This window comes from Rattus norvegicus, chromosome 5 (genome assembly GCF_021556685.1).
Source record: "Rattus norvegicus strain SHRSP/BbbUtx chromosome 5, alternate assembly SHRSP_T2T, whole genome shotgun sequence".
NCBI classification, from domain to species: Eukaryota; Metazoa; Chordata; class Mammalia; order Rodentia; family Muridae; genus Rattus; species Rattus norvegicus.
This window is the reverse complement of record NC_141538.1, coordinates 135,720,418-135,738,948: the sequence shown is the minus strand read 5'-3', so window position 1 is coordinate 135,738,948 and position 18,531 is coordinate 135,720,418. Positions and strand designations below refer to the sequence as shown.

The window sequence follows — 18,531 nt, the reverse complement described above, 5'->3', positions numbered from 1 at the left end:
GCTGGTATTAAATTGCTAATATTTTTGAAAAGGTATCTTTCTACTTTTGAGGACTATTTTCATAGGTATAGAATTCTAAGATTATGCTTTTTCTCTCTTACCTCCCTCCCCTTACACTATTTCACCCTACTGTCACTTTTGTCTGTGAGGGTGTAATCTTGTCTGTGTTCTTTTGTGGGGAAGGCATGACTTCTTGCCTTCTTCCAAGACTTCAAAAAAAAAAACTCTTTGTGATTTCTATAATGTGTACACAGTATACCTAAATAGAGTTTGGAGGGGCGGGGGTTATCCTGCATGTGTCTTCTGACCTTTCTTGCTCTATAGCTTTTATAAGACATTGGGGTTTTTAAGCATCTTTTCTATTTATTATTTATGTTTGTTAGTGGTTTGACTGCATCTGTGTTTGTGTGGTGGTGTTCAGACCCCCTCACCCAGTTGTGAGCTGCCATGTGGGTGCTGAGCTTGAACTTGAGTCCTCTGCAAGAACAGTCAGTGCTTCTAACCCCTAAGCTATGTCTGCAGCCCGCAGGGTTTTCATTCCTTACTGTTCCAAATGTTCTTCTGTTTCTGCTCTGTTCCTTCTCTTACTGGACTGCAGGTCTGCTACAGCTTTTGCTGATTGTCTCAGCTCCGGAATGCTTTCCTCCTTTCACCTCTCCTCCTCCCCATTTCTCCTTTGCTCTTCAGTTTTTGAAATGTGTTGACATCTCCTCAAGTTAGTGATGCTTCCCTGAGATGTCCTGTCTGTCAATATGGTATTCTTGACTTCCAGTGCAGTGTTTTTGGTCTTTAGCTTTCCCTTTGCTTCTTTAACACACATCTGCTATGTAATTTCCCATATGCGCTTGAGTGAACATTTGGATATTTGTCTCCTCTTCCATCCAAGCATTTATCATAGGGAGATTTTCCCTTCCTCTTTTGCCTTTTAATATGCCTTATAGCTTGTTTTGTTTTGTTCTGAGACAAGGACTTAGCTATGCTACCCTGGATGCCTGGAACTCCCTACATGGGCCAGCCTGGCCCGAGGTCTGCCTGGTTCTACTGGAACTAAAGGTTGCACCACCACACCTAGTTCATATAATTATTTTTTTGTTGATAGATGGCTATAATGTACTACATAAATTAACCACAGTAAATTCGGGAGACGTATTCTCTAGTTGTATAATTGAGTCTACGTCTTTGGATGGTCTATGCTGCTGGGCTATAAATTAGTGTATCTTAGTTTAATTCTCCCGGCTTATGTGGGCAGGAGATTGTAAGAAGCAGGAGTTAAGTACTTCCAATAGATGAAGTACATTGTAGTAGTTTCTTCAGAAGTTGGGCCTAGTTAAGAACAGAGTGCCCTGACTTTTTCATAATGGTCCTTCTTCCTCTGCTTCTTCTGGAATCAAATGAAGTTTTTCACTGTGAGAATCTGGTCACTGTCCTGTGGATAAAATTTACCAGGCTGGAGATGGCTCAGCGGTTAGAAGCACCGACTGCTCTTCCAGAGGTCATGAGTTCAATTCCCAGCAACCACATGGTGGCTCACAACCATCTGTAAAGAGATCCAGTGCCCTCTTCTGGTGTGTCTGAAGACAACTACAGTGTACTCATATATAATAAATGAATAAATCTTTAAAAAAAAATGTACCGATACTTAGAGAGACGGTTAGAGAGATGATTCAGTGGTCCAGAGCGCTGGCTGCTCTGACAGAGGACCTAGCTTTGGTTCTCAGCACCCACATAGCGGCTCACAGTAACCAGTTCCAGAAGATCCTGTGTCCTCAGTCACCAGGAGCACACATGGTACATAGACATTTATGCACCCAAAACATACATGCATATTGAATAAAAAAAATACATTATCCAGTAATTCTTAACTCTTAGCCTAGCCCATACTGAGCCTTGGACAAGTCATCCATTGCAGTCAGGCCTTCTTACTCTTCCTACTTCTTCTACTGGTTCCCATGGAGGTTTTTGTTTATGAAAGTACAGTCTGTAAATTCAGATTTTCTGCATCTACGTCTTTATCGTCACTTTGGGAAGTAGTGTTTGTCCTGTAACTTCAACTTATCTGGCAACCTGAGATTGTCTTATTTTGTAAAACCAGGCAGTACTTAACTTTCTGTATTCTCTTCAGTTCTACTCCTTGTTACGGTTGTTTTGAAATACTCATAATTTTGAGCTGGAAAGTTTTGTGCCATTCAGATTTTTTTCTTCTTTCTTTCTTTCTTTCTTTCTTTCTTTCTTTCTTTCTTTCTCTCTTTCTTTCTTTCTTTCATTCATTCATTTATTTATTGCAGTCTGGGTCCTTTATTTCCTTTTGTCCATTAGGCTGTGGAATGGGCTCCAGCAGCTCAGGCCTCTTCCCGCTAGTCCTCACAAAGTGGGCTTCTCTGGGTGGCGCAGGCTGGCGCTTCAGCTGAACCCAGATGCCCTTCTCTTTGGCTTCCTTTTTTTTCTGATCATTCTCTTTCACCCGCTTCAGGAAGCTGTCTCTGCTCTTCACATTGATCCTCTTGGCCAGGATCTTGCCTTTAACTTGCTTGTTTACAATGATGCCCGCAGCATGCTGGGTGACATTGTAGACTCTTCCGGTTTTGGTGACACTTACGGGGCATTCCTTTTTGAACAGTGTCCATTCCCTTGATGTCTACAACGTCATCCCTTTTGTAGATTCTCATGTGTGTGGCCATGTTTCCTAACAGGTCTAGAGAACATATACCGAGTACCTTTCCTCTTTTCTTTTGTGTTCATCATTTTGGCGAGTTACTGGAAGATGGCTGCCTCAGCCGAAAGCCAGATTTTTTTTTCTACTTCTAACTTTGCAGTGAGTTACCCTTCTCTTGTCTCTAAGATTTGTTTCAACCTTTTCTCCATAGTTTCCGTTTTCTCCCTTGTGCTTTGTAGACACTACCTCTAATCATGCTACTTCTGTCTTCCTTAAACTCCACCTCTGATCCCAGCATCTCCGCATAGTGAGATGTCGTCTGTGCATTTATGTGAGCAATCGAGTATGTTTGTCTTGATTGCATGGAATAAGTGTGGAAGACATAAACATTGCTGATAAGAAGATTAAAAACCTGCGTGTGTAGATGAGCTTTAGGAGTAATGAGCAGAAACTGAAAGGCTAAGGTACATGACTACTAAGCTGAGGAACATTCTAGTTCTTAGATTAGAGGAGGGAGAGCACAAAAGGTAGAAGAGGAAGAATTCTGAGAAACACGAGTGTCTTGGAGCCAACAGCAATAAGAACAAGTTCAAGTGAAGCTATTAGTGACATCACTGCCATTTGGATGTAGCAGTGTGGTGTCAGTGTTGATGTTTGGTAGCTGTTTATTATGGAATATTAGTAGCCACAGCCTGATTGGACAGTCAAAAAGAAAGAAAAAGAAAGCAGTAATAAGTGTAGAAGTATTACTATAAAAAGTAAGAAGCAATACAACTCAGAGGTATAAATCCCTGGCCTGGGGTGAACAAGACCCTAGGTTAGTTCCCATGCACAAGAGGAGAAAAAGTTAGAAATGAAATGTATTATGTGCTAATGGAAGTCATTCCATGTAGTAAAAACAATTGGCCATTCGTGAAAAAGGGTAATGTCTACCACAGTCTGTGTGGCTGAGATGGAATGAGATCCAGTGCCTAAGCAGAAGGTTGGCCTTAACCAGGAGCTCGTACAGTTACGTGTAGGGAGGGTGGCAATATAGCACAGCTATGTGAAGGCACAGTACGGAGAGCTTATTAGGGTGTTTTCTGATTACTTCTGCTCGATCTGTAAAGTGAGGTAATTCTCTGAGAACCTGAGGACAGAGAGTAAACTATAAAATAGTGTTAAACCAGTGTGAGAGTAAACAATGAAACTGTGGTCTGGTTTTTATGCAGAGTCAGTGGGATCAGTGGATCACAGGGTACTACTCCGCCTCATTGTGTGGCATTCTCTAGAAACTTCTCAAGGCTGAGATGTTGAAAGATTATGAAGACAGTGAGATCACTCTTGTCAAAAGTCATGATAAAGAGAATGTTGGGAATTCAGGAATAACAATTTTTACAGTGAAGGGTATGGAAAGGTAGGTATAGTATGTTTTGATAACTTTAGAAAGGAGTAGGTTCTGATGACATGATTTCAGACTTGGGTATTTCTATGTCAAAGGAGAGAGAATGCCTGAAAGAGAAGATGGAAAGCTAGCAAGGGATGCGGTCCCCACCCCACCCCCGGCCTTGTCAGAAGGAGTAATGAGGGGAGAATAGCAGAGGAAGCTGCCACAAGTGACAGCCATGCTCCAACTTGAAATCATAAGGACTGCATTAAACCCATGCTCATTTAATATGCTATCAGAAAGTAAGTTTATGCCTTCTACAATATTTGGATAATAAGCAAGGTGTTTTCAGAGATAAGTTCAAGCAGAGGCTACATGTCTATAAGTGTGGAATAGAATGTTACAGTTAGGAAATAAAAATGCAAGCCTTCACTGGTGTATGTTTCCAGATTATAAATTGAATTGCTAATTTGGTTAAGAGGGTAGACTAAGTTGTGGGACGGCTCTACGTTTTATAAAGAGTTAAGATATTAGTATCTTGTGTCATTCTTTTACCTCAGATCTGTGGACTGTAGATGTTCTTATGACGTTGTAAGTCTCCTAAGCTTGTATTGCCAGTTTTACACTCATACCTGTGTTCATTTTCCTGGAAGAAGAGTTTAAGAAATTTTCCAAAGTTGTTTCTTAATCTACAAAGTAGGTGTTCTTTAAGTGTTTTCAATCACAAAGTTGAAAGTTTACAATATAGAAAAAAAGGTTTAATAGGAATGCAAACAAAAGTCTAGAAAATCTAGAACTACGTAATCCTAAAAGTGAGCACTTAGCACATTAGCACAGAGATAAAGGAAACACTGTCGGGGCTTGGAGAGATGGGTTATACTAATTAAGAGCCATTGCAGTTCCATCCATAGACAGCACTGGAGTTCAGCTCCCACCACTCACAGTCACAAAGGAGTTGTTTTCAGTTGCAAAGGATCTAGTGCCCCCTTGTGGCCTCTGTAGTTGTACACACATGTACACATAAACTATTTTTAAAAAAAGAAAAAAAAATTGTCATGTCTTTAAAGCTTTCTACCTTTTTGCCACAAGTATATATTTACCTGATGAAAAATACCAGTTACTAAAAGGACTGCCACAGCTGGCAGTTGGAAGGTCAGTTAAAAGACCATTGCCGTTATCCAGGTATAAGAAGTTATTAGAAGTGGAGAAATACGTGAACACAAGAAAAACAGGAGTGACTAAAGCAACCAGAGTGCAGTGCCTCATTTCCTGCTTGTGCAGTAAGTGGGTAAGGGTGCCATTAATTGAGACAAGGACTACTAATAAGAACAATAGATTTCGGACTCCTCTTTCAGAGTCCACATGGACACTTAGAACAAAAGTCACTTGTAAAGCAATAAACACAAAGATCGTTTTCATTAAGCAGCATTGGGACAGTTGAATATCCGCATCAATAAACATTAAAACTCAGAACTGGGGAGATGGTTCACTCCCCAGTTGATAAGCCACTTGCCAGGCAAGCTTCCGGGTCTCCAGAACCCACATGAGCCCAGCAGGCATGGCCGCCTCCCTGTAGTCCCTGCACGCCCAGCCTCCTGAGAACCTGGCTAGCATAGTGTGCCTATGAGTGCCAGGCTCAGCAAGAGATCCTACTTGAGTAAGTGAACGAACTGGGAAGCAATTAAGGAAGACATGCACATCCACGTTGAGCCTACGTATACGATCAAGAGGCCCAGAGGAGGACCAAGAGAGTGTGTGGCCAAAATGACTATATTATGTAGGAACCAGAAGCTCAGCCCCTGTGCTGAAGAAGTTTAGGATAGGACCCAGGGTGAGAGGCTGGAGGAAGTCACAGGCACTGAGTGAGACTTGTCCCACCTTTCTTTGGGACCTGAATATAAAAAAGATTAATAATTTGACTACTTGAAAATTAAGAATTTTTAGTTATAAAAAGATACTCCAAAGACAGTCAAAAGGCAATGAAATAGAAGGTAATTGTGACGAATGTGACAAAGGGCTCTAGATTCAGAACACTTAAGGAACACTTGTAAATAATAATATGATTGAAAAATAGCTAAAGGCATGTGTAAAAAGATACAGTTTCGTACAACAATGCCAAGCAACCAGAGCTTCCAGGGACTAAGCCACTACCTAAAGACTATACATGGACTGACCCTGGACTCTGACCTCATAGGTAGCAATGAATATCCTAGTAAGAGCACCAGTGGAAGGGGAAGCCCTGGGTCCTGCTAAGACTGAACCCCCAGTGAACTAGACTGTTGGAGGGAGGGCGGCAATGGGGGGAGGGTGGGGAGGGGAACACCCATAAGGAAGGGGAGGGGGGAGGGGGATGTTTGCCCGGAAACCGGGAAAGGGAATAACACTTGAAATGTATATAAGAAATACTCAAGTTAATAATAAAAAAAAAAGATACAGTTTCATTAGTAATTGCAAAATTAAAGTCACAAAAATATTCTCTTCTTTGACTACTAATGATGACTTGCTGTGGGGGGAGGGGACAGTGGCCCTGATGGTGAGAGTATAAGTTGGTAGAACCGTTTTGCAAAAAGATTGGCATTTGTTTTACATAAAGTTGCAAAATGGACTAACTTAAAACACAAAGGCTGTTCCTGCAATTCCACTTTTATGACCTGTCTAGGATAGGCATTCTGTAGGGACAGAAAGCCTAAGGTTGCCAGAGGTGAAGAGGGGATTAAAGAATGTCTACCATAAGCAGGCAGATTGTATTTTTTTTTAAAGATTTTTCTATTTATTTTCTATGAGCACACTGTAGCTGTCACAGAAGAGGGCATCAGATCTCATTACAGATGGTTGTGAGCCACCATGTGGTTGCTGGGATTTGAACTCAGGCCCTCTAGAAGAGCAGTCAGTGCTCTTTACCACTGAGCCATCTCTCCAGCCCAGCTGGTAAAAGAGTGACTTTTATAATAAGATGATTAGAATGCACTTTGGGGGGGGGGGCAGGGTTGCTCTTTTGTTGTCCTGACTTGCTAGAACTTACTCTGTAGATGAGTGTTTAGTAAAGCTAATGTAAGGAATTATTTAAAATCAGGATAATGTTGACTTTTAGTGAGGAGAGAAAGGGAATTTATTGGGAATGAATACGTAGATGGCTAGGGAAGTAATATTGTTACTCTTGCTACTTCCTACACGGGTGCTTGGTACATAATTGTGTTCTTTTATAACCGAACTGTAAGGGAAGGAGCTGATTCAAGTTCAACTAAGTGCTTCTGTTTTGTATATGATATTCATTTGACTATAACTTCTTACAGTGAATTGTCTTTGAACCCTCTTCCCCCCCTTCTCTCTCTCTCTCTCTCTCTCTCTCTCTCTCTCTCTCTCTCTCTCTCTCTCTCTCTCTCTCTCTCTCTTTCTCTCTCTCTTTTTTCCGGAGCTGGGGACCCAACCCAGGGCCTTGTGCTTACTAGGCAAGCGCTCTACCACTGAGCTAATCCCTAGCCCCTGAACCCTCTCCATCCACTAAATTGCTTGGTAAAGTCCAAAAAGCCTGTTCTGTGTGGTGCTACATTTTCTTTTTTTCTTTAAAACATTAGTGTTCTGACATGTTAATCTTCCCCAAATAAGTTTAGATTATTAATGTATTTATTCTGTTGTAAACTTCAAAATATTGACCACCTTTGCATTGACCATCGAAAGGAAGTGCCCTCATTTGATTCCTGTTCTGTGACAGACCCCATCAGTGCTGTTTTGTTTCTGTTTACGCTTTCGGTTATTTGCAACTTCCTTGCCTTCTAACACTATGAAATGCTCCCTGCTCATCTGTATTTCTAATATCAGTCTTAGAGTCAGTCGTTTCTTCAAGAAGCTTGAAGGGTGTATTTGAGGGGAGGGTAGTGTTAGAAACCAAGGCCTGAGTAACAGCTTTGCTATTGGAGAGCCATCTTTCTTTGTTCCTTAGTCTTACAGTTGCCATTTCTAAAGTTTCTAATGTCAGCAGTCCTTCCTCCACTCCTTCAGTGGCATTGCTTCATGTGTGTATAATGTGCTTGGATTCTCTTGTCGGGCTGCATTATTTCTCAGGATCCTCTGACATGGGTACATTATTTGTTTGAAATTTGCATATCTCACCTGACTAGGTAACAACCCATAGTCCCAGCTACTTGGAAGGCTATGACAGGAGGAGCTCCAGGGTTTTAGGCCACCTCAGACATGTTCGTAAGACACACACTTCATTTCAAAAATCAAAGCATTAGGTTATGAGTGAATCCCAGTGTGAGGCAAGAGTAAGATTTCAAAAACAGCCTGGGCTTCTGTCTTAAAATACCAGTGACTAGCATACATGAAAACTAATTTAGAAAATGGTAATTGAGGAGGTTGACCCTGCTTTATAGACCCCAGAGTTTGTTAGATAAGCATCTTATGGTGTGCTTCTATCCTGAATCTCTCTGCCGAAGAACATTATCCTTAAAGTATGAACATTTCTGTTTAGCCCCTTGGATGCAGTGTGTGAAGACACTTGTACAAGTAACTTTTAGACTAGGTATTCTATTGTCTTTGGGAAAAATCTTTAAGTCTTTGAAATACTGTAATTCGTTATGTTCCTGAGGGGGCAGGAAGCATGTGAATCACTGCTATATCTAGAATGGGTGTCCATGAGGTATAGGTTGTCTCGGGTACCTTGAGAGCAAAAGAGAAAATTTTTGGGTTTGTCAAGCTTTTATAAAGACTCATAAACTGAGGGCTGGCCTGAGAAAATAATCAAATATACTAGATTAATGAGGAGAAAGGTTTCTTACCAGAAAGCCACAAGTTAACCCCACCCTCACCCCTCATTCCCAAAGCAAACCTCAAAGAGGGTTCTTTTCCTTTTTCCATCACAGGTAACAGTCCCTTGGACAGCCCTCGGAATTTCTCTCCAAATGCTCCTGCTCACTTTTCCTTTGTTCCTGCCCGTAGGTAAGTTGCTCGAGAGCCTCCTTTGTGCTGTTTTGTCTTGTCTTGTCTTGATTTGTTTCTCTATGTAGCCCTGGATGTCCTGGAACTCACTCTGTAGACAGGGCTGGTATTGAACTCAGAGGACAGAGAACTCAGTGCTGAGATTAAATGTGTGCAGCACTGCAGCCTAGCTGATCCGTGTGCTTGGTAGATGTCTGAGTTCTCCTTTCAAGTCATGTGGATTGGGTTGCCTTGGACTACCAGTTGTTAAAATGCATTCCTTTCTGTCCTCTCCCAGATTATACCTCTTGTTCAAGTTTTCCTTTGTAAGTGACTGTGCATATGCAGATGAACAGAAAGATAGAAGTAGATTCATTCTTTTAAAAATATAATCCTAAACACAAGACATTGGTGCCCTAAGAATATATTCCACAGCACTATGCGGTAACTGAGAATTATCCTCGGGTCATAGAAGGGACAGTGTTCCAGAAAGGATCCAGAGTAACACTCTTACCTTGTATCCCAAGTATTTCCAAGAAGCTTCCAAGACATAACTTTCTTCTCAGCTTTTGTTGGAGTTTTTTTTATGCTTGTTGTTTTTTCTTTTGTTTGTTTTTAAACAGGGTCTCATGTAGCCCTGGCTATGTAGGCTATACAGGCTGCCCTACATTAGTGTCTTTTTAATGTGTTTCTTGCAGTTTTCTGCTTCACCCAGCTAGCTCCCAAATTGAGACTGGACTGTACTATTTACAAGCTTTAAGGACACAACAACTGAGCAGTATTGCTCTATATTAATCCTCTAATCTGGCAGCCTCCCAGTCAGAATCCCAAAGATACTTCATTTTTTTCTCTGGGCTCCAGGCCTTTTCTCATGGTATCTCCAAGGACTCTCTTCCTGCTGCAATTGCTACTTCTTCTCTCTTCTTCTTTCCCTCCCCTGGCGGAGAGGAAGTCCAGCCCTATTCTCTCTGTTGCTTAGTCATTGACTGATCATCTCTTTATTGACCAATCAGGGAATTAAGTAGCAATGTTCACACAACATTGAGACAGCCCTATTCAGAGATTCCTCCTTGGCTCCACCTCCCAAATGCTAGGAATACAAATTTCAGCTTTCAGCTGGGCATCCCAGGTATGAGTACAGAAAGACTATAGGATCTTCGCTTATAGTTAACTGAGCCTGGAAGGATTTGTTAAGTCCCATTTCTCTTGAGTCTGAACTTGATAGTGTTGTTTTTGTCCTCTCCTAGCGGACCTGACAATTCCACCCATGCCAGAGCATATTAGGAGGCCTCTGAAAAGTCCATTCTGACAGTGTCTTCAAACCTTTTGCTAAGGCTCCCTACACATAGTGGCTTCTTTTTACAACTCCAGAACGCTCTCTTAGCCAAACTCCAGAACTCTCTCTTAGCCAAAGTTCAAGCTTGTGGAGCTTTTGTTTTAATTTAGGGGGTTATTTGCTTGTTGTTTAGTTTTGAGGTAGAATTGTCTTTAGTTCTAAATGGGAAAGTTCATTTAAAATAATAGTAATAAGGTTCCAGCTTTGTAACTGTCAATGGCTAGAGGATATAATATATCTTGGAGTAAGAGCAATTCTGATATTAAGATACTTTCTTTGCTAAGTGATGGTGGTGTGCACGCCTTTAATCAATCCCAGCACTCAGGAGGCAGAGGCAGGTGGATCTCTTCAGTTTGAGGCCAGCCTGGTCTACAGAGCCAGCTCCAGGACCACCAGAGCTACACAGAGAAGGCCTGTCTAGGGGGTGAAAAGTGAAGGTGTTGGTTGGGAGGACTACTTTTTCGCAAGGTAGCAGAGGGCTAGGTCTGTAGCTCCGTCGGTAGAGGACTTGTCTAACATGCACAAAATACCAGATAAATGAGGTGTAATGACTCACACCTGTGATCCCAGTAAGGGGGGGGGGGGGAGCAAGAGGAGAAGAAGTTGAAGATCATCCTCTGCTACTTACTGAATTTGAAGTAACCTGTGCTAGCTACATGGGATTCTGTCTTAAAACAATTAAGATAAAATAATAATAAAAAACCAAAGCAGAAAGCGAAAGAGATTGCTGAAACAAGTGCTTACTATTTCCATTTCAATTGAGAAAAGACACATCCCATTCTTCCCTAGAGTTCTGTATGACTGAGAAGGAAAGGTGAGGAAGGGTTGATGGCTGACATTGGTGCTTCTCCTCACTTAGTAGGTGCCTTACTCTGAAGAAATCTCATATGGGTTTGTTCTGTGAACTCACATAAACTCATATAACTTCCATCTGGTTAATCAAGTGTTTTGGTAGGATCATATTGTAAGTTTGTGTTGACTTGATAATTGTGGCCTGTATGTGAGCTTAATATCAAAGTAAGTATGAGCTGGAACAATAAGATCTGTTATCAGCTCCACAGAGGTGGCATTGGGCCATTTCTTCATTTAATAAATATTTACTGAGAAATTTTGAGTCAGGCTCTTTGAGTGCTAAGTTATTCCATGGTAACACAGTGGAAATACACTGAACGTTCAGTCTTACTAAAGTCTTATGCACTTGTCCTGGAATAAGGAAATTGTCCTGCAGACTTTAACTCTGTGGACACATTCTATCTCATAGTAAATGTTACGACCTTTTCTAATCACATAGTCTGAACATTCTTCATCAGGACATCCCACTCCACCTGTCGCTACTCTCCAGGGTGTGGTGTTTGCTTTCGTGTTTTCTGTCTTGCCTGAACTAGAATCAAATCACGCTTTAATTAGAGATACCTTAAATGTGTTGAGAGCAGCAGCCTGGTAAATAATAAGCCCCCAGTGCTTATTAGTCCAATAAGTGGTTCGAGTAAGACAGTAAACGAAGGCACAAAGGAATCCATTGTTATAAACTGGAGGCTGGAAGTTTAGCTCAGTGAAGGACCTGGTTGCATCCTCAACTCTGAAAAAGAGGGCCAGGAAGACAAAGTTATAAACTAATAAATATGTTAAAGGGAAGGAACATGATTTTGTTTGGAAGAAAAGAATAGAAACAGGCTTCCCACTGGGTAGATGCCTTTGAAGACTGAGATGTAGCTATTGCATTGAACCCGTGGGTGAAAACATAGAGACTATTTTAAGCAGAGAATGACGGGCATTATTCTAATGGAATGGCAGGCATTGCTGATGCCCTTGTAATTGCTTCATTTATACTTGTAATAGGGATAGCCAAAGGGCTTTGAAGCTTGGTATTGACCAATGTGACCCAAACATGTCTGAACTATGGACTGACATTGAGTTGTAGTTGTGGAATGTGAGCCCTAGGCCATCCTTCTGCAGAACATATAGGGAAATGGCCAGGTGTGGAGTAAGGAGCCCTTCAGGATGAGATTTGTGTCATATCACAGAAAGGACATAACTGAATGGAGAGGGCAGACCATCTGTCATATAATTCTGCCTCAAACTGCCACACATTCTTGAACTAAAGGTTTGTCTCTGCCAAGCTACACACAGTACTGGGGGTGGAATTGCTCACATTGGTTCACTTTGTTTCTCATGATATGTGTCTTTTCACTGCAGCCATGGCCACAGAGCAGACAGGTAATAACGGGTGTGATGGGGAGATGGGCTGGGCTACTGCTTTGCATGGTTCGTCAGTTTAGCATGTGATCTTTGTGTTTGGTGGAAGAACTGGTTGTTTTGACTTCTTTTCTGGATGTGGTTTTGAGAATTGAGCCTTTCTGATAAAGAGGGCACATGGGATCTCAATACGCCCCGTTAGAACGGAGACTCAGGGGGCTGGGGATTTAGCTCAGTGGTAGAGCGCTTACCTAGGAAGCGCAAGGCCCTGGGTTCGGTCCCCAGCTCCGAAAAAAAGAACAAAAAAAAAAAAAAAAGAACGGAGACTCAGGGCTCATATGTTGGAGGCAGTATTTGCTGAGTAATTTCCAAGCTTTCAAGCCTAGGGACTTTAGTCTCTGCTTTTCAGTATATACCACGAAGTAGCTATCATACAAGTGGTTTCTTTTTTCATCTATATCAGTGGTTCTCAACTCTAATGCTGTGACCCTTTAATATACTTCCTCAGATTGTGGTAACCTCAAGCTATAAAATTATTATCATTGCTTCTTTATAACTGTAATTTTGCTGCTTTTATGAATACTGAAGTAAATATCACTGGTTTCCAGTGGGCTTAAATGAGCCTCCTGTGAAAACATCATTCAACCCTGAAAAGGGTCATAGCCCCACAGGTTGAGGATCACTGATCTAAAGATTGAAAATTACCCGTGAAAATACAGATTTGACAAGGTCATAGGAAATCCATCCCTGAGTTATACTTGACTAATCTTTGCCCAGCTTTTTTCCTGGACTTGAGTGGCTTTCTTGTAGATCACCCAGGACCCATCAAAGAGGTAAGGAAGAACATTATATTTTAGCATCCTTCTGGACACTGTTTTGCCTCAGAGACTGAGTTTCAGCAAAGCTCAACTGTCCATGAGCTGGCTGGCTGAGTAGCATGAAGTTGCATGTGGCATGGAACCTCCTGCTCTTTCCTTTACGAATCATGGTAGGAAAATGAAATAATATTGGTGAGAAGGGGAAGATGACTTGAAAATGAAGAGTCCTGCCAAGACTTCTTGTTGTTTTCTCTTTTTTATAATCTATCCCCTGCTATTAGTAAGACCTTGAACGAATAGGCAAATCTATGCAACTATAATTGGAACTTAACTTATAAAAATCCTCCACCGTTCATATTTTGAGATTCTTAAGTCAGGACTAGAGATCTGGCCTAGTGATCAGTAGCACTGGCTGCCCTTCTGGAAAAACAGGATTCAATTCCCAGCACCTATATGGCTTCTCTCAGTATCAGTGACTCCAGTCCCAGGAAAGCTGAGGTCCTCTTCTGACCTTCATGGGCGCTGCCCTCATAGGGTGCACAGACATGTGTGGGCAAAACACCCATACACATAAAAGTAAATTAAAAATCTAAAAAGTATTTCCATGAATAGTAGCAAATATGTTTTGATTCAAATTCCAATCAAAAAGGATATGCCACCAAGCTTCAAAGAAAGAATTCTTTAGGGCCAGCAGAATGGCTCAGAAAGTTATGGCACTTGCTGCCAAACCTGACAGCATGAGTTCAGTCTCCAGAACCCATGTGGCAGGAGGAGAGAACCAACTCCCACAAGACATTTTTTGATTTCCATATGTCATATGTACATCCTTATAAAGGCTCTTCCCCAGGCCAGTGGACTGACAAAGAAGGAGACACTGAGTCTGAAGTGAACATCAGTCGATAATCAATAGTAACAGGCTCCTTGGGATTTATTAGGACACATAAGTTGGCTTCAAGAATATTTGCCAGTGAACAGCAGTAACCTTGTGAAAGACTAGTGAACTAACTTGTCTGTTTATGACTTTGGAGAAGGCTTTCTGCTGTTTGCAAATATATTCTCCTAAAGCACAACAGAGAACCACAGTTCTTTGCTTTTCTGACCTAGAGAAAGTTTAAGCAGGTTTTTGAGCTGAAGCTTTTAGAACACGGACTTGTAATTATTTGTCTGGATGATGGGATGTGGCATAAAGTATTCTTTTTTATGTTGTTTACATTTATCTATCGGTGTATGTGTGTGTACATACACATGTTACAACATAAATGGAGGTCAGAGAACAGTCCAGAAGCCCATTCTCACAGAGCAGGCCCCACACAGTTAGCTGTCTCCTATCATATGAGTCCCTGGAATCAAACTCAGGTCATCAAGCTTGGTGACAATTACCTTTACCTGATGAGTCCTCTCACGAACCATAGAACATATGTTCCTTTAAAAAATTTTGTTGTTGAGCTGGTGAGATGGCTCAGTGGTTAAGAGAACTGACTGCTCTTCCAGAGGTCCTGAGTTCAAATCCCAGCAACCACATGGTGGCTCACAACCATCTGTAATGGGATCTGATGCCCTCTTCTGGTGTGTCTGAAGACAGCTACAGTGTACGCATATAAATAAAATAAATATTTAAAAAAAATTTGTTGTTGAAACAGGGCTTACTTTATAGCCCAGGTTGGCATGGAACTTGCTTTGTAGATGATGCTGTCTTCTGACTCACAGAAATCTTCCTACCTCTGCCTCCAAAGTGCTAGCATTAAAAGTGTGTACCACCATGCCCAGTTTTTGAAATAAAAAAGAATTTTTATGGGCTGTCAAGATGGTTCAGCATAGGTGCTTATTGCACACCCACCTGATGCCCTAAGTTTGATCTGAGTCCTACAGGATAGGAAGAGAAAACCTATTTGTGCACATTTCTCGTGTGTGTGTGTGTGTGTGTGTGTGTGTGTGTGTGTGTGTGTGTGTGTGCGCGCGCGCGCGTGTGTGCGCGCAACTGTGATGGTCAGAGGGCAACTTTAATAGGATCTTCTTCCAGTATTTGGGTACTTGGTTCAAACTTGGATTTTAGACTTTGTGGCAAGTACTTCTACCCACTGAGTCATCTGACTTATCCATAACCATTGCTCTTATTCAAGAGCATAGACTCTGCGGTGTTGGTAGCTATGTCTGAAATAAAAAATCACACAGTAGGCCCCACACAGTAGATAGGTGTGAGAACTCATGCTAGATAGACAATGTCTTGTGTTGTGAGACAGTGAATCAACTGTCTACAAATATTAGTGGACATAAGCAGGCAGGCCCTGAAGCTCAGAGTGTGACCCTATAGGAATTTCATAATATTCTCTCTCTCTCTCTCTCTCTTTTAATGTAGGACTGATGGACGGCGCTGGTCTTTGGCCTCATTGCCTTCTTCAGGCTATGGAACCAACACTCCTAGCTCTACAGTCTCTGTAAGTAGCCAGAGTTGTAACCATAAGTGGTGCTTTGAATAGGGAGTGGCACTAGTAGGAGGTGTAGCCTTGTTGAAGTACCTGTGACCTTGCTGGAAGAAGTGTCACTAGGGGGTAGGCTTTGTGGTCTCAGTAGCTCAAGCTGGGTCTAGTGGCTCAGTCTTCCTTCTGTTGCCTGAGGATCAAGTTGTACAACTCTAAGCTTCTTCTCCAGTACCATGTGTAACTGCCATGCTTCCTGCCAGGATAACAATGGACTTAACCTTTGAACTGTAAGCCAGCGCCAGTTAAATGTTTTCCTTTATCAGAGTTGTCCTGGTTATGGTATCTCCTCACAGCACTAGAAACCCCAACTAAGACACCATATTTTCCTCACTTCGGAAGTATTTTCTTACAGATAATTGTTCTCTATCCTGTCCTGCATTTTCTTCCAAACTCAATGAGTTTTCTTGAGGTTAAGAGAGGTGTTTTTGTTTTTTTGGTTTTTTGTTTGTTTGTTTGTTTGTTTGTTTGTTTTTTGGGTGGGGAGGGGAAGAGGCTTGGTAACTTTAAATTCTTTTTTTTTTTTTTTTTTGAGCTGAGGACCGAACCCAGGGCCTTGTGCTGGCTTGGTAACTTTAACAGCCATAATTATAAGGCCTTCAGAAGGATTAGCCGGTTCTCCCCTTAGTTCCTCCCTGTGAATTCGGAAAAGGGCTTTCTCTGCCAGTGAGATCCGATGTGGGAGCTCCTAGCATGGCTCCTGCCTCCTTCAACTTTATTTCTAGGACTGCAATAAAGACTTTATCACTGTTTCCATGTTCCAAAGGCTGGGTAGCCTTCCTCACTGTTAAAAATCTGCCAAAAAGGAAGAGTAGTTATTTGCTGCTTGTTATGTCAACAAAAGGGTGGGCCTTTCTCTGAAACTTGTGTCTTAGGGAGAGTTTCAGTTTTTGGACAGTAGATCCATCTGATAAGCTTATTGTGAGTTTGTATAATTAATTCTGAAAGGCATCATCCAATGGGAGCAGCTATTCATCAAAGCTGGGATGATAAAGCTGACAGACATTTTTGGCAAAGAACGGAGTAACACATTTGTAAAGCATAAACTTGATGAGCCATCCCTGTTTCTTCTGTCACTCTTCAGGTCTTCTCTTCTCTATAGTCATGAATCACAAGCAAGAAAAAGTACTCTAGTTCCTCCATTGGCCTATAAGTCACTATTAGTCTAGAGGTCTTATTGGTCTTTGGCAGTTAAGCTTAAGGTTTTTCCCTAATAAACATACCCTTTCCCATAATCCTTTACTCACACAATCTCTAATGGAGAGTCGTATGTATGTGTCTTTCTGTGTCTATGTATATAACATGTAAGTATTACTGTACAGTTAATCTTAATAGACTCATCCTACATACTCTCCCCACCCACACTTTGAGACAGCTCACCATGTATTATTCTAGGCTGGCCTGAAAAGTTTTTAGCCTCCTAAGTACAACAATTGCCAACATACCACTACACCCAGCTATTAAAATACTGTAAAATAGCAGTTTTGCATGGTGTGACTTACATTGCCCACTAGTTTCATATTAGCTTCAGTTGAGTGAATATTCTATTTGCAACTTAGATACAAATAAATAAGAAGCCTATGAAAACCACACCAGCTGTTTTCAACTCCATTCATTAGGGGCTGGAGAGATGGCCAGGCATTGAGCACTCACTACTCTTGCAGAGGATCTGAATTCAGTTTTCAGAGCCCACATGGCAGTGCACAACTGCCTGGAATTCCAATTTCCAGGGGATCCAACACCCTCTTCTGACCTCTATTAACTCATGAACACATGTGGTGCGTGTACACACACACACACACACACACAAAATAAATTTTTTTTTTCGGAGCTGGGGACCGAACCCAGGGCTTTGCAGTTGCTAGGCAAGCGCTCTACCACTGAGCTAAATCCCCAATCCCCACAAAATAATTTTTTTAAGCTCCGTGCATTATAACATTCTATAAGATAGGCTTGTACTATTGGGCCAGACAGGGCTTCATTTCTCCCTGGAGGATCCTCCCACAGTGGTTTCCTCTGTTGGTACTTAGCTTTAGTGCTAAATAGATTTTAGTGAAAGTTGGGCCAGTGGTGTCAGACTTCCCTACTCTCTGGGGCAATCTTGCCAACTGAAGGAAGAACTTTGGAGTCCTGGGGTTTCGTGGTTTGCCACAGAGTGACTACATCTGTGAGATCTTCACCGTAGCGCCAGCTTGCTCCCTCGTATTGTCTGCTGTGGTGGTCCCTTGTCAGAAATTCTTGAGCCCTGTTGAGACGTTCAGATTGCTTTTTGAATCAGGCCTGACCTTTACATCCAGATCTCAAATCAGTTGCCTTTCCTCCTGGACCTTCTTGTCTTATCCATGGCATCCCACCATAGTCTTCCTGACCACAGCAAGACAGTCTCTTCTCTGCAAAACAAACTGAAAGAACACATTGCTGTGCTACCCCAGTGTAGTGCTCTCAGGGTTATAAAACTGAAAACAAGGGGCTGCACCTGATCATACCTGGAATAGTTATGAAACCAGAAAACATGGTTGATTGCTAGTCTAAGTAGCTAGAAACTTTATTAAGAAAAAGCAAAGAGTTTGTGTAGAAGAATCTGCTTTTTACTCATCCAGCTTGCTATATGGTTGCTGAGATTTGAACTCTGAACATTATGATGGTGTCACATCTGGTTTTTATGTGACACTAGCTGTCTTGAGACACACCAGAAGAGGGCACCAGATCCCATTACAGATGGCTGGGAACCACCATGTGGTTGCTGGGAATTGAACTCAGGACCTCTG

General features: G+C 41.8%; 1 protein-coding gene and 1 long non-coding RNA gene across 13 annotated transcripts in view; both read left to right on the top strand.

The window, feature by feature from the left end:
• Window positions 1-18,531, top strand: part of LOC148005993 (uncharacterized) — a 1,435,680-nt gene that overhangs the window by 1,177,483 nt on the left and 239,666 nt on the right. The window lies entirely within an intron of this gene.
• Mast2 (microtubule associated serine/threonine kinase 2) overlaps window positions 1-18,531 on the top strand; it is a 139,375-nt gene that overhangs the window by 99,489 nt on the left and 21,355 nt on the right. For 6 of the 12 annotated variants that reach the window (XM_087549549.1, XM_087549548.1, XM_087549545.1 and 3 more), the window contains 3 exons: window positions 8,882-8,957; window positions 12,469-12,489; window positions 15,643-15,721. In XM_087549549.1, the coding sequence (XP_087405675.1) occupies window positions 8,882-8,957; window positions 12,469-12,489; window positions 15,643-15,721 (176 nt within the window). 12 annotated transcript variants of the gene reach the window in all.